The sequence below is a fragment of the Vidua macroura genome, chromosome 1, assembly GCF_024509145.1.
Source record: "Vidua macroura isolate BioBank_ID:100142 chromosome 1, ASM2450914v1, whole genome shotgun sequence".
Lineage (NCBI taxonomy): Eukaryota > Metazoa > Chordata > Aves > Passeriformes > Viduidae > Vidua > Vidua macroura.
Window position 1 is genome coordinate 59,117,619 of NC_071571.1, and position 15,163 is coordinate 59,132,781.

Genomic DNA, 15,163 nt, shown 5'->3' on the forward strand with positions numbered 1-15,163 from the left:
TCTTTATGCTTCTAAAAATTGACTGCAACAATTTTTCACCTTTTACCTTTTTATACTTCCTGGAGATGTTTTGTCACTGATACTCTCTTGTATTGTTTTCTGTGGAATATTGCTTTCTTTCAGTGTGTTATTGTGGAAGCAACTTTAAAGAAGTATTGTGTGGATCAAAGGAAGAATTCTCTGATGGTTTTGGGAGTTTCTCATGTCAGAATATGTGTGGCAAGTAAGATCACTATGACGTACACTTTTAAAAAGATGAAGGTCATTCTATTCACAATGACTTAGATAATTCCCTTTTAATTTTTTCTTGTTTTCTATTTTGTTTCTTTGATTTTTTTTTCCAGAAAATTAAATTGTGGGAGGCACAACTGTAAGCAAGTATGTCATCCTCAGCCTTGCCAGCTCTGTCCACGACTTCCACAAATTGTGTATCGTTGTCCCTGTGGTCAGACTCCTCTCAGCAAGTTACTGGAACTAGGATGTGTTGAGCGTAAAATTTGCACAGATCCTATCCCATCGTGTGGAAAAACATGTGGCAAACCTCTTTCTTGTGGTAGCTATGGTAATTAGAAATTTCTGTATCAGAGTATTTAAAGTGTCTCATAGTGTCACCAGAAGTCAGGTGAATAGAACTCCTGAACACCAATGCAGCATTAAGAAGCAGGCATTCTTTTTTGAGGTACCAGCTGCAGGTGGGATAGCTTCACCTAGAATTGCGCTTTCTGATTCTCTGCAAGCACGTTGCTTATATACTTAAATTACATACATATGCTTCACAATTTGCAGAAATCTCATAATACTATAATTGCCGTAAAACTCTCCTCCTGGCTTAGTCTTTTTATGGTCTTATTTTGGCTGTGGTTGCATTCCTAAGCCAGATGTATTTACTCCCCTAGTCCCTTTATCTTCCCTCATTCCTTGCTCTGGAAGCAGGGCACACCTGTTTCTTTGTTAAAAGTACACAGATGAAGTCTTTGTTCTCAGATTAACCCTTTTGATATCAATAGTTCTGAAAGCAAAACAAAAAGTGGTCTTTAAATATTTAATTTCAACAAATTAATATTTTATTAGCGACTTTGAGTTCTAATCAAAATTAGTGTAAAAACCACTGTAGAGCCTGCTGTCTGGCTGTGTGTTCATAATAATGCTTTAAAATAAGGAAATAAACCCCAGCTGTGCATTAGCTTAGTGTTGTTGACCAGCGATGTGCCTAATAAATATGACGTTACGGGTCATAGATTTTTTTTTCTTAATATTTATATTTTCATTTTGCTAGAGTTCATTCATACATGTGAAAGCCTTTGCCACGAAGGAGACTGTGGACCATGTTCTCACACATCAAATATTTATTGTAGGTGTGGCTTCAAAAAAAAGGTGAGTGTGTAACCACAGAAACAGGAATCTTTGCTGCTTTTTAAAGCTGTGGAGAAGAAGGAACTGAAGAACCATAAAGAAGTACTATGCTCCTGAGTTGCAAGAACCTATGTTGTATACTAACTGATAGATGGTATCTAGTTTATACATGCTTTTTACTATGAAGGCAAGTTTTAAAGTATTTTGGCAGAGTTTGAACAGAGTTCTATTAGTGTAAACATTCTGCAAAATCCTATTTTCTGGAGTATTTTTGTAGCATAAGGAATTGGTAGTGTTACAAGAGTAAACTGAGAGAAGAAAGGCAGCCTAATTAAAACTTGACAGTAATAGCTTGTAGTCTCCTTGTAGACGTTTTAGTAGAGACTACATTGTTACTGATTCTTTTTCTTTGTACATTTATATAGTGACTCTGCAGGTCCTCAGCTACTGTTATTTAGTAATTATATTTTTTAACCATGCTATTTTCTGTAAAGCTTTGAAATTTTTGGCTACTATCACAGAAGCTTTGTCTTTTTTGACCTGTTATATATCATCTGCAAATAGAGGTGGCTTCTGAATATATAAGTCTGTAGGTGCATAGAAATGACTGAGTGTTTGCTAGAGGTTGGAACCATTTTCTCCTAGAAGTTTGCTGAAGGTAGTTATGGGGTAGAAGGCTTCAGATTGCATTTTGAATCTTGAAATAATGTAGTGACGTTTTGGGTTTAGTTTATGAAGTTTCTCACACACCAGAAAGATGCTTTTTTAAGAAGAGTGATAATTTAAATCAATTATGAAAAATATGATGCTCAGAAATGACAGCTTAGAATATAAAGTTGTGGTGAATGGTTCAAATGTCAACATTATTTTCATCCATCACATTTTATTTTCATGTTGAGATCTTTTGGGATAACTTTGTAGATCATAACATTAGGCTTCTTCCTTTCTTCCATCAGACTTGCGTTTTTGGGACAGTTGGTCAAAGCACAAATTTATGCACTCCTATCAGTATTCTCTGGGAGAGCTCTACTGGTTTCCATTACACAGATTTCTGGTTTCTTGGGACAGGCCTGATTCTCTCAGTTTACAGTGACACTTAATTCTGCTGACTTAAGTAGAGAATACAAAACTACATTTTTTTAAAATTGGTATTGAAACTTTAATGAAAAAATATTGTGTTAAAAGATTTGAGGATTTTTTTTTCCAGTTTTTATTTCACTTTTGTATACAGATGTGTTATATACATGGAAACTGAGTATGCTGCTTCTTTCATGTGACCAAGTATTTTCTAGATAAGTATGCTTCAATTGTTTCATTTATTTTAATCTAATGGCTGTTTGTTTGTTTCCTAGGAAATCCCGTGTACTCTTCTCAGAAATAAAGGTACAAGATAATGATACATATATAATGTAAAATTGTTTAAAAATTATCACAGCTCATAGTAATTCGGGGTTTGATTGACAAAGTTGGCAAATAGCTGATCTGTACTGCATCTTTTATCTGTGCTTCCATGCCAAGTTGGTGATTTCTGCTGCTTGTTCATGGTACTGGTCATGCTGCTATGTTTGGGAAAATGTTTGAAATATAAACATCTTTAGTTTTCTTTCATCTTTTACATAAGGAAAGACTTCTTCACATTTGATCTCAAAGATTTCAGATAACATCTGTTTTAGTTTGAACAGTTTCTTACGCCACCTGCCATATTCAATAGGTTGCCATCCCCCTCCTACTTTCCCATCATCCTGTATAACTTTTGGTCAACTTGCACAACTTAGATTCAGTGTAATAGTTTTGCTCTGATGCCTATGTTTCTGGGGAAATACAAGCTTTGATTCTACTTCACACTGGTGAAATTGCAGCTGGTCTTTGCATCTGACCATGGCAGAGAGTTCCCATTTGATACTTATTGGTATTCTGGATGTAGCATCTCAAAATTCCCCTCAGTGAAATCTTTACTTGATTGACCCCTGTCTCCTGAGGTATTTATTTACAGGATACATAAGGGAGTAATATGCATATTTTCTAATTTGACTTTTTGTCTATGAAGACTTTGCTCTTACGGAATCTAGCAGTGATTCCCTTTTATTAGCTGTTTATGGTAATAAGGATGTTCTTTGCTAGCAGTAGTTTCATGAGCATATAGCAGTAGTTGTTTTTAGCTGACTTTTAACTGCCCCACCAATTTAAGCAGTCTTAAATTGGATGTTCGTGGTACTTCAGTGTATCAGAATATCCTGTTTTCTTAGTGTTATGTGGTGTTTATGCTGTGAAGGTTAAAGGGAAATTAACTAGCTTCATGTATTCTGCCTTCCAAAATCCTTTTGAATAAGGGTTTATTTAAAGAAAGGCAAGTGCCCACATGGGGATAATTGTGAGGGAGAGCAAGTAATTTAAAAGTTTGCTTGCTGGCTTACTCTGTGTTAGTCTCTCTTAGACATGCCCTGCAACAGCATTAGCATAATACTGTGATTACAGAGGGTTTTATTCTCAGCATGTGCAAAGACCTAAAAATTAGGAATTTGGGGGCTTTTTTTTTAATAGCTGCTATTACATTCATGTGTGACAAGCGATGCAACAAGAAGAGATCATGTGGACGACACAAGTGTAATGAAGTTTGCTGTGTGGTAAGTGTACCTGTGGTTTTACAAAATTGTGTGTTTAATTTTGGTTGTGATGTTAACGCTGTTTTTTTCTTTTGTATCTTTGCAATTTTGTGCATCTTTATTCTCTTATTTGCTGTGTTGGTTATGCTCACAAAGTTTGTGTGTGTGTTTATTTTGCAAGTTTCCTTTTATAGGTATCATTATAAATGTAAAGCCACATTTCAGCCTAAATGCAGTTAAATCAGTGTAAAGGTGCTTTTTGTCAATGCAGTGATTCCAGGGAGAATGGAGAGGGAAAGCGTATTACTTAACAGAAGATGCATAAACCTTGTAGCTGTGTCTGTAACAGAAGTCTTAACAGAATCTTCATTAAAAATTGTGTATCCATACAGTGATGGAAAAACTGTATAGATTTGGCCTAAGCTATTTTTTGCACTATACAGTTTTGTCAGTCTGTTATTAGAAGTAGATTTGAACCTCAAAGAGAAAAAAATAACCAATAAGGCTTATAGTTCAATTCTGCTTTTTCTTTTTTGCCATGTCTTAGGACACAGAACATAAGTGCTCTTTGGTTTGTGGTCGTAAACTCAACTGTGGGCTGCATAGATGTGAAGAGCCCTGCCATCGTGGCAGTTGTCAAACATGCTGGCAAACAAGTGAGTTATGTGTAAAAATACTTACTTGTTATTTATTCTAGGAGTACAATAATATCTCTGTCTAACTCTGGGCAGTGAATGTGATCTGATTTCAAACTGGTGAAAAGGAGAAAGACGGGTGATGTAGATTGTAAGGATAGTGGTTACAGCTTGAAGTGCTTTTGCTTCTGTAGTACATGTGTCTCTCCTATATTATGTGCACATGGACATAGTCAAAGACCTCCATTTTATGGAGACAAACTTTTCATGTAAACATCCTGGGAAAGAGAAGGTGCTAGAGCCTCTGAAGCTCACTGTGCTTGAAACAGCATTGTAGTCTGTCTTAATAGCCTATGAATATGATGTGTGTGTTGACTGCATCTCTCATTAGAAAAATAAATATTTCTGTGTCCAAACATTTCTCTTGACAAAGCAAAATAGTGATCTTAATGTCTCAGAGGTCCTGTTAGTAACTTCTGGTCTAGTCAAGTCAGAATGCATGGGTTTTTCTGAGCAGTTGTTTTTCTTCACTGAATTCCATGGGTTTAATATTTAAGGTCATTAAACTTATCCACATTGCTGCAATATTTTTGAGGATTGTATTTCACTCTCAGATTAAAGGAGACTGAAGGATTGCCTCCATTGTTAAATGGGATGCCTCCACTGTTGAATGTGATAAAATCTAGAGGTGAATCTTCCATGCTGTTTTGTTTTTTTTTTTTTCTGAATACAGAAAAAGCAGTTACATACTTCAGGAACCAGGTTATTATGGTAATTTGGCTTAAACCTCTGTGTCCCTGAAATTTCCCATTTGAATCTGTCCAGAGGTAAATCAGCTAAGCAGTATCTTTAAAGATTTCTTACCTGCTTTCTCTGGATGCTGCTTGTTGAGATTACAGAGGCATACATTGTATGATTCTATATGATTCTGACCCTGTAGTTGATGGTGAGTCCTTCTCAGCACTCCACAGGCCATTCTTGACTCTGATTCTCCTGTCTAGCCATCACTTTGGAGGTGGTTTATATCAGCCATGGTATCAAATGCCATGGTATGGTCAGCTGTAAGTCATTTGCCTAATCATTAAATTGGATTTCTTGCCCCTGCTTTCATCTCCACTACTGCTTTTGCTAGGAATGGTGACGACTGACATCAAGGTGCAGTACTAGAGTGCATCTACCCTCTGTGTGCTTCCCAGGTACTTTACTTTTCCAGTGTAATTTCCTCAGTGCTGATAAGTGTGGTCCCTTTCTTGTGCTAGGGTCTCTTTATGAATACACAGTCTACTTCAAGACAGGAATACATCTCCTGGGGAAAATAAATAATGTCAGCATTAGAGACAGTGCGTTAAAAAAAAAAAAAAAAAAGCTTTCAGATACTGTATTTCTGCTCTTGGATCAGACCTCTCTGCACTCTGTCCCCATTATCCTGATTAGTGCAACTAAGGGACTTCTTATTATAAGATTCTTCACTTACCATTTCTTATCAATAGCAAGTAACCAGTGTAGCTGTCTGACATTCAGGTCTTCCAAAGACCTTGGTGTCTAGTCTTTCATCTTCCTGGACTAAAGAAGATTTTAGCTTTGAAGCATATAGTGTTATAGGTTGTTTCAAGACCTGTAGTAAGGAACGACAAAGCGCTACTCTTTCCCATGCTTCCTTTACACAGGACGTTCCTTTTCAGGGACATTCTGAATCTTTTCTACTTTTGCTTTCTACTTTTTTCTAACCCATAACATTTTGTTCTCCCTATCCTTCTTATTTGCTGTAATTTATTGTAATTTAGTCTCCTTTAGACAAAAATTGTGGGTTTTTTTACTAACTGCTGTACTTCAGAATACATGGGCAAATTAGTAGGATCTGGCCTGAGATTTAACTGATGGAACAGATCATAAAAAAATAACCAGACCTGAGAAATTTCTGAACATAACAAAAATCATTGAAAAGCTGAAAGAAGTTTCAGGTAGGAAATTTCACATCTGTTCCTCACCAAAAAGGGTGAAAGATGTCTGAGTTTCACAAGTAATCGGATAAGCGAGGTATAGCGAACCTTTTTGGGAGTAGAATTTCTCAAGGCCAGCAGAACTCTGGTAGTTGTGATGCTGGTATAACCACACTAATAACAGCAAAAATAATAGATTTAGGTGCAGATGTAGCTGAGGGGCCAGTGGCTGTACTGGCTTTGCACCCAGGGTTTGGAAGCAAGGGGCTATAGAATTGGCTTCTGTGCGAAGCTGTCAGTGCTAGCTGGTTCTAAGATGGATGGATTCACCCCTGGCCAAGGTCAAGCTGATGAGGAATAACAGTAACACCTCTGTGATAACGTATTTAAGAAGGAAAAAAAAATTATTGAACAGATGTAATTGCAGCCAGAGAGGAGAGGAGAGGAGGCAATTATGCAGACACTTAAGATCAATGAAGAGGGAGGGGGAGGAGGTGCTCAGGCGCTGAAGCAGAGCAACTGTTGGGGAAGACCATGGTGAAGCAGCTGTGGCCCTAGAGCCCATGGAGGTCAACGGGGGTACAGAGATCTACCTGCAGTTCACAGAGGAACCCCACACTGGAGCAGGTGGATGCCTGAAAGAGGCTGTGAACTGGTGGGAGTCCTGTGATGGAACAAACTCCTGGCAGGGACCTGCAGACCTGTGGAGAGCAGAGCTCGAACTAGAGCAGGTTTCCTGGTAGGACCTGTGACTCTGGGGGAACCCACATTGGACTAGGTTCTGCCTGAAGGACTGCACCCTTTAGAACAGTGATCTACACTAGAGCAGTTTGTGGAGGACTGTTGCATGCAGGACGGACTCCTGTTGGAGTCATGGAGAGCTCCCCATGGGAGGGACCCATCTCTGGAGCAGGGAAGGACTCTTCTCCCTGAGCAGCAACAGGAAAAATGTGTGATGAACTGCCCCTATTCCCTGACCCCTGCACCACTGGGGGGCAGGAGGTGGAGCCTGGGAAAGAGGGAGGGATGGGAGAGAAGTGTTTTTTAAGATTTATTTTACTTTTCAGTATCCTGCTCTGATTTTATTAGAAATAAACTCAGTCAGTATGCCCAAGTGGTGTCTGTGTTTTGCCCATTATGGCATTTGGTGAGTGACTTCTGGTCCTTATCTCAAGGACCTTTCCCCTGCCTGTGGATGGGAGTGATAGAGCAGCTTTGGTGGGTGCAGGGCATCCAGCCAGGTTCAAGTTACTTTAATGGGGAAAAAAATTATTTGGTAGATTATTTGGGAGGAATCAAGGTGGATACATGGACAATGGAGCAAACATGTGAAATGGAGACACCATTTGCACAAATGAAGCTGTTGGTCAATTTACTTAACTGATAGAGATCCGTGCACCTCATGTCCACTGTCATCTCTTTCTCTGTTCAGTGTGTGAGAGTTCTTGAGTGCCAGCAGCTGGAGGCTTGGCTGCACATCATGGGAGCACATAGTCTTTATGCTAGCAACTGAGAGACCAGATTTGATGTATCCTGTGTGTGAACAGCTGGCGAATGGGATCCTAAGTTATAAGGACCCCTTGATCTAAGTTATAGGAGGAGATCTGCCTCTGGAAATACCCAAGGTTTCAGCCAGTGCCTGGGAAAGGAGTCTGTCCTTTCAGGCATGGATAGCACAGAAATAATACCACAGGCATGGATATTAGACAGCCTGTGCTAGTATTTCAGATTCATGAATGTGGTGTGCATGTGAATTTGGAGTGTTGGAGTGAATTTTGTGTGTGTGTGTGTGTGTCTTCTCTAATAAGCTTCAGTCCTGATGAGCTGAAGAGAAGGGAGAGGACTTAGCTATTGGTATTCCTCTTTACTTGAATCTTGTAATTTGGTTGGCTTTGTGTTAGTCTGTGTATCTGATCATGTTATTGCCATGTATGTATTGTGTGTCTTGTCTCTCTGGAATGTGTGTTCAGTCCTGCCCTAGGCTGGACCTGCATATTGATCTAGCAGCCATCAATATCTAGGGAAGTGGGACAGTATGAACACTTGGTTGTTTAGAGTTCAACAGGTTTTGCTTTGCTAGACTAGGGAGGAAGACTCGTGTGATTCCAGAGTTAGAGTTAGAGAACTTGCTGAATTCCAAAACCCCCTTAACACATTCCTCGCCAAGTTAGAATTGTTGGTTTGTATTTGTGTTGCCCCTTTATTCTCTTAACCTCCTCTGCCATTTTCTGTTGTTTTCCACTACCTCTTTATTTGCTTATAGACCAATCATATTCTCTTTTTGTTCTCAGATCTACTTCTGTATGATGTCAAATGTTTTCTTAGTGTTCTGTTTTTCTAAGCATTTATCTGTTTGAACTGTAGTTTGCATTCCAGTCAGTTTGCCAGTTTTTATATAGTCTGAAAAAAGCAGTGAATTGTATTTATTTTTGTGCAGTGTTTTCATTGGGGTGGTGTATATAAGTACTTCTATTTGAGATTTGGATCTTACAGGACTTTAGAACTTGTTTCCCGAACACAGAAGATAAAAAAATGCACTCAAAATAAAATGGGTACTGCCTGAGACAGAGAACTTCCAAAACAAAGCTGGGTTTGAAGTATTTGGGCATGTTCATAAGATGCTTATGAGGATCCATGTAATAATAAATACCATAAAGAAGACTTGTTGTCTTTTGGTAATTTTCTTTGGAATCTTTATAGTACTATTTGCAGGGCTTAGCAAAATGACAAAATCTAAACATTGGTCTGAAAAAGTGATGTCAGGAAGTTTGGAACACAAAATTTCGATGATGGGCCTTCTGGAAAGGAATTCAAGAGATACCTCCCCTTTTTAAATCAAAGGTAGAGCAGCAAAACTTTCAACTTGACGTGAGCATTTTGCTCACTCTGGTTCAAAATATTGATGTGAAAGAACTGCTCTAAAAGCAAAGCATAATTCCTAACTAAGTCATCATAGTCTGGCTTTCTTGCAGGAGCCACAAAAGCTAATAAATTCACTAATTTCAAATATTAGTGCTTAATATTAAAAGAACGAAGCTGGAATAAAACATCTTCATGTTACGTAAAGATTTCTCATAGAGGAAACATGCAAATAGATGTAGTCATTAGGATATATTTGACTTTTTTCAGGTTTTGATGAGTTAACTTGTTATTGTGGTGAATCTGTGATTTACCCCCCTGTTCCCTGTGGCACTCAGCCACCAGAGTGTAAAAAAACATGCACCAGGCCACATGACTGTGATCATCCAGGTAAGTCAAGCCATTCAGCTTTGATTGGGGCTTTTTGGGGTTTTGTTATTGGTTTTTCTTTTTGTGTTTGTTTGTTTTTTTAAATCTGGGGTTCTTTTAATTAAAATGTAGAAAAGTGTACATAGGTCTATTTGAAAATATATATCCAAGCCTACCAGCTAAAGACTTGCAATGAATACTACTAATGGTACTTCTCACTGGTTAAAACACTGGTGTTTTTTCTTATTAGTCACAACACATTAAATGCTGTATTCCAAAGATCAAGTGCTCTATTGAAACAGTAGGACAATCTAGGGAACAGTTAATCTCTATGTTCCTTGGAAATTCATTGGCTGATCACAAAATAAATAGCATGGGTCAAACAGTTTCTGACAAATTTTGCCTGAGAGTGTAACTCTACTCACATGTTAGAAAATGACCTGCTATTTGAAGTGTATAGAGAATATTCACATAAACACTTGGCATCACAATTTTTAAAGAATACATTATTATTTTATGATGCATAATCCTTCCCATAAATTGTGTAGTTTTGCACTCTCATGCTTAATAGTCTTTACTGTATCCTTTAATGCATTCAACTGAAGTATGCTAATAAAACTGTTATGACTTTTATATTTCTGTGACTGCAGTGTACCATTCATGTCATAGTGAGGAGAAATGTCCCCCCTGTACCTATCTCACTCAGAAATGGTGTATGGGCAAGCATGAAGTAAGTCTGGACAATTAATGTTTTTGAATACTAAACATTTTTTTAGGACTGTAGGCTTAGATTTTTGTGCTGTCTTTGAAATGGAATATGTTACTAGAGTTGGAGTTTAATGTGATTAAATTGGAGAAATATATCTTTTATTCCATGTGCATGCAAACCAACTGCTGTATTGGACTATAGTATAAAACAAAATTCATTCTTTGACCTAGGATCTTTTAGTATTAAGATTCTTATGTGGACATTGCCAATGAAGGTGTGAACAGTAAAAGCACTTTGAGATTTCCATTGATAATTTTTACTGTTAGTGTCGTCTTCTTCCTTTCCTCTTTCAGCTGCGAAGTAATATTCCTTGTCATCTCACTGACATTTCCTGTGGACTTCGCTGCAATCAAATGTTAAAATGTGGAATGCACAAATGTAAAAGAATCTGTCATAAAGGAGAATGTCTTATAGATGAAGAGTGTAAACAGCCATGTATTATTCCAAGGCTATATTGTAATCATCCGTGTATGGCTCCATGTCATCCTTCTTCGCACTGCCCAACAACATCCTGCTGTGCAAAGGTTAGATACCTAAAGAAATTTCACTGCAAAGTCACAGGTGAATTATATGGTTTAATTATCAGCCAGTAACAGTTGTGACATGTTTGTATATTGATAGCATAGCATTTTTTCTGTAAACTTAAAATACTGATTTTTTAAAAACAAAACAATTCATCACTTTTAGTTAGCTATTATTCGACTAAAATGGGCCTTCTAAAATGAGTAAGTTTATATCCTTCACACCCCTCCATGGCTGTAAAAAGGCAAAACGTTAAAAGGCTGCTCACTTATGTGATATGGCAGGTTGATCTTCAGTGTGAATGTGGAAGAAGAAAGGAGAGTATGATATGCTCAGAAGCATCTAATACATATCAAAGGTAGGTACGATAATAATTCTTTCAATTCCTTATTGGACCTACTGCTCCACAGTTTGATTAAATTACAGACTTGACTAAATATATTTAGTTCACAAGCTTTGAGACTTTTTTTGTACTTTGACGTGATAGTTTTGCGGGGGGTTTTGGTATTTCCCTGAGCTTTTGTACCAGCTATACTGTATTAGAACTAATTTCTTTTTTTTACTGCTGTTAATCTAACTATGGTGGTATGTCAAAGCTTGACTATTCCATATGTGGAACTCTATTCTACCCACACAAAGCAATTAGGTACAGACAAATTTGCCAAGTACAGATTCAGGCTCCTGAATGTAGGTGATTGCAGTCAATGTGTGTCAAACTTGCTGTCCAAGTTTCCAATCATGTATGATGAAACCTAGTCAGTACAGATGATGTATGCTGAATAGTGATTTAAAGTAATTCTGAAATAGCTAAATTTAGGCAGGAAAGCTTTGGCATCTAAATCTTGGGTTTTAATATGCAATCTGAGCCCTACCCAACTGTATTTATTGCAACAACCTCCAGATTCTATGTCTAAACTTAATTTTCTCTCTCATAGGAGAGAGAGCAAGGAATGGACAAAGAAAAGAAGAAAAGTGGGGCTTTGGAACTGTTGAAATGAATATAGCAAAGCAGTAATAATAATAATAATTTAAAAAATCTTACTCTGAGGCTGTGATTGAAAGGGAGTAAAAAAATTAGTCTAAAGAGTTGGTTTGTGATCAGAGTTCTGCTCTGTATCCTATTTGTTAGGCAATCAAAGTCTGAGATTCTTCCCATCTTTCAAAGAAAGTTTTTTAAGGATGGTTTTATTTGGAACTGATATCTGAGGGCCTTTTTTTTTATCCTAGACCAGCTTAGGGTATGCTGCTCGGTTTCTGCTGAACACTGTCCATATTCAAGTTCTGACAGAAAATAGTTCAGCTTGGGTACTTAATATTACCTAATGAAAACAAGGGGAAAAATGTGCTAATCAGAAACAATCAAGAACAGTTGTAGTCAATACTAAGTTGAATGCAAGATACATATACAGAAGTTTGGTATTTCTGTTATTTTCATCACTATGAATACAAATCAGAAGACTGGCTTAATGTTGAAATACCAGTTTAAATTGACAAATGCTTGTCATTAATGATAAGTTCAGAAGATAACGTACAAGTCCAGATTTTTGAAGGCTGTTATTTCTCTGCTGTTTTACAGCTCAGTCACTGTCTAAATATTCATGCAAGGAAAATGGTTCTTTGAAGCCAGTGAGAGTTCTTGCATGTGTACGGTGAATACACATGTATTTATTTCTCTGATCAGAGCCCAAATATAGAGGAAGGGAAACTCTTCTGTTTAAACCAGGTGTTTGTATCAGTTAAAATATGTTCATATGTGCTTACAAATTACCCTTGACTTGTGATAGTAATGTGCCAGCTGAGTTTGATAATTCCAACAGTTCAGGTTCCTGAAAGATTATTCTAATTTTGTGTAGATAAGTTTGCCATTTTTCCTACCTATCAACAAACCAAAACAATGATAACAAAAACCATTAAAAAAAAAACCTGCAGCAAAATAAAGGTCAGCAAATTAGGGGAGTATCCAAGTTTTCTCAAAAATTTTAGAGAAATGATGAAACAGCTTTTGGCTTTGTCAGTGAATGTTGGTGAAACAATGTCCAAGGGAACAGGAAATACCTATCCTGCTATAACTGTACATATGGCGCAAATTATGATGTCATATCATCTAATGTCCCATTATCTAGACTTTGGCATCAACTGATTAATATGAAGTGCCTCTAAGTGATTTTTTTTCATTTTATGTAGTATGATTAGCCTCCTTCCTCATAGATGGTTGGTTCTTTGAATGCGATGAAAGACATAAAGAGAAACATACAGAGACAAACATATCCTTTTATTTTCATGTAACAGAAAAGCTAGTTCAAGAGGATACAATGTTTCATTTTTAGGAGTTTGTTTGAAAATTAAGTGGGATAATTCCATTAAAAATTCCTGTATATGTTAGTTATACAAATTTTAGCAAGCAAAGGAGACTAGGAAGACTTATTATTGAAGGGAATTAGGAAGAATCTTTATAAAGAAAATAGTAATGATCTTGGTAGGCATTTTGTCCTTTCCTTGTGGATTGTGTTAACCATATTTTCCAAGCAAATTTCTAAGTACTTTATAAATTCACTTGGCAGATTTTAGTTGCATATTGTTAAGGAACAATCAGATAAAATGATAGTTAAAGCTGTATTTTGTATAACTAGTAAGTGAGCAGAAAGAGTATTTGCCTTGCATAATTTCAACTTGCATGAGAAGCATGTCCATTTGTTAGTGTTACTCCTAGTTGAGGGAGATGAGAGTAGACTATTGATTTATGTAACTAGATTAGACTCCTAAAACTTGGTGATGTAGAACTAGAATTCCATTTTGTAATCTAATGAGAAAATGATCAGTCTGTCTTACTACTTCCACCTAGAGGTTAAATCTGCACCCTTATATACCTTTTCAGAAGCTTATGTGTTGCCTTAAATGAAATCTACCACTCTCTTTTTCAGAATAGCTGCTATATCTATAGCAGCTAAGCTAACAGATCTACAGCTTGGGGATTCAGTGGAAATCAGTAGGCTTATTACAAAAAAAGAAATGAAGCATGCCAGGTAAGGAGATACATGTAGTAACATAATTGAAGCCTGTGTGTGTACCTGAAGCATAGGTGACATGCAAAATATATTAATATGGTGATAAAAATGTCAGCTGTAATTCCAGCCTGACTCTACTTTAGCAATATGCTTAAAGAGTATTTTGCAGTTCTGTGGTGGTTCATGTTTTTTCTTTCATGTAGAATGAGTTCTCTGTCATTGTATGGTTGGTTGTTATAATTAAGTGTGGAACGATACAACTGTGGTTTCAGAGTTTTTTTTCTACTCTGCCAACTCATTGGAGTTCCTCTGGATTTTTTTTCAGATTTCTAGACATGGCAATAGACTTTATGTTCTGTTTCAGCAATCCAGTGTTCCTTTCTGGTTTATTGATAGGCCATATATTCTCCTAGGCATCATCTTACTATTTACAATATTTTTGTATTACCTGTTTTAGAATTTTTCATGTTTGTATTTCAGTTTGATTGGTACTTTGGTGTTGTCATCCTGGCTGGCACCACAACCTGATTTTAATTTTGTGACATAAGTTTTCCTGATGTTCCTCGGGATTGAAATAGCTTGTCCCTTTACTTTTAGTATAATTTCTCTATGTAGTTGTCAACTTTCTCCAGCATCCTTCTGTCAGAAACTTGACTTACTGAAGTCTTTACCTTTGAAGTCCCTAATCTTTGGTTTTAGTTTATTTCTATTACCATGTCTTCTTTTTTTTATATTGCATTTGTTTATTTCAGAGTCAGTCTATTATGTGTGTTAAAATCTAATGTTCCTTTACATTGCGTAAGTTCAAAATAATGACATTTCCCATATAGTTGCTTCATGATATCTTGTACCAAAAGCTAGTGCCAGCATACTAAAGAACTTTTGCTATAGTGTTGTAGTCAGTAACACATTTCTTTCTGTGTGGACACACACTGCCCTTTCCTTGAACAGTTGAAATTAAAAGAGATAGCTTTTCATTGTACAAGTCTTTCCTAATATCATACCTATACTGTGGTAGGTAGCCTTTATTCGCAGAATCACAGAATCACAAGGTTGGAAGAGACCTTCAAGATGATCAAGTCCAACCCACGCCTTAACACCTCAAATA

At 36.9% G+C, this 15,163-nt stretch overlaps 1 protein-coding gene across 4 annotated transcripts in view; it reads left to right on the top strand.

The window, feature by feature from the left end:
- The window catches only part of NFX1 (nuclear transcription factor, X-box binding 1), a 97,817-nt gene that overhangs the window by 53,264 nt on the left and 29,390 nt on the right, over positions 1 to 15,163 (top strand). For all 4 annotated transcript variants that reach the window (XR_008439989.1, XM_053994411.1, XM_053994627.1 and 1 more), the window contains 11 exons: positions 124 to 223; positions 345 to 562; positions 1,277 to 1,374; positions 2,706 to 2,736; positions 3,895 to 3,977; positions 4,504 to 4,612; positions 9,661 to 9,780; positions 10,410 to 10,489; positions 10,822 to 11,052; positions 11,335 to 11,408; positions 13,972 to 14,073. Coding sequence is in view for 3 of the 4 variants with exons in the window: in XM_053994411.1 (XP_053850386.1) it covers positions 124 to 223; positions 345 to 562; positions 1,277 to 1,374; positions 2,706 to 2,736; positions 3,895 to 3,977; positions 4,504 to 4,612; positions 9,661 to 9,780; positions 10,410 to 10,489; positions 10,822 to 11,052; positions 11,335 to 11,408; positions 13,972 to 14,073 (1,246 nt within the window). In the remaining variant the exon portion in view is untranslated. The remainder of the gene's footprint in view (positions 1 to 123; positions 224 to 344; positions 563 to 1,276; positions 1,375 to 2,705; positions 2,737 to 3,894; positions 3,978 to 4,503; positions 4,613 to 9,660; positions 9,781 to 10,409; positions 10,490 to 10,821; positions 11,053 to 11,334; positions 11,409 to 13,971; positions 14,074 to 15,163) is intronic.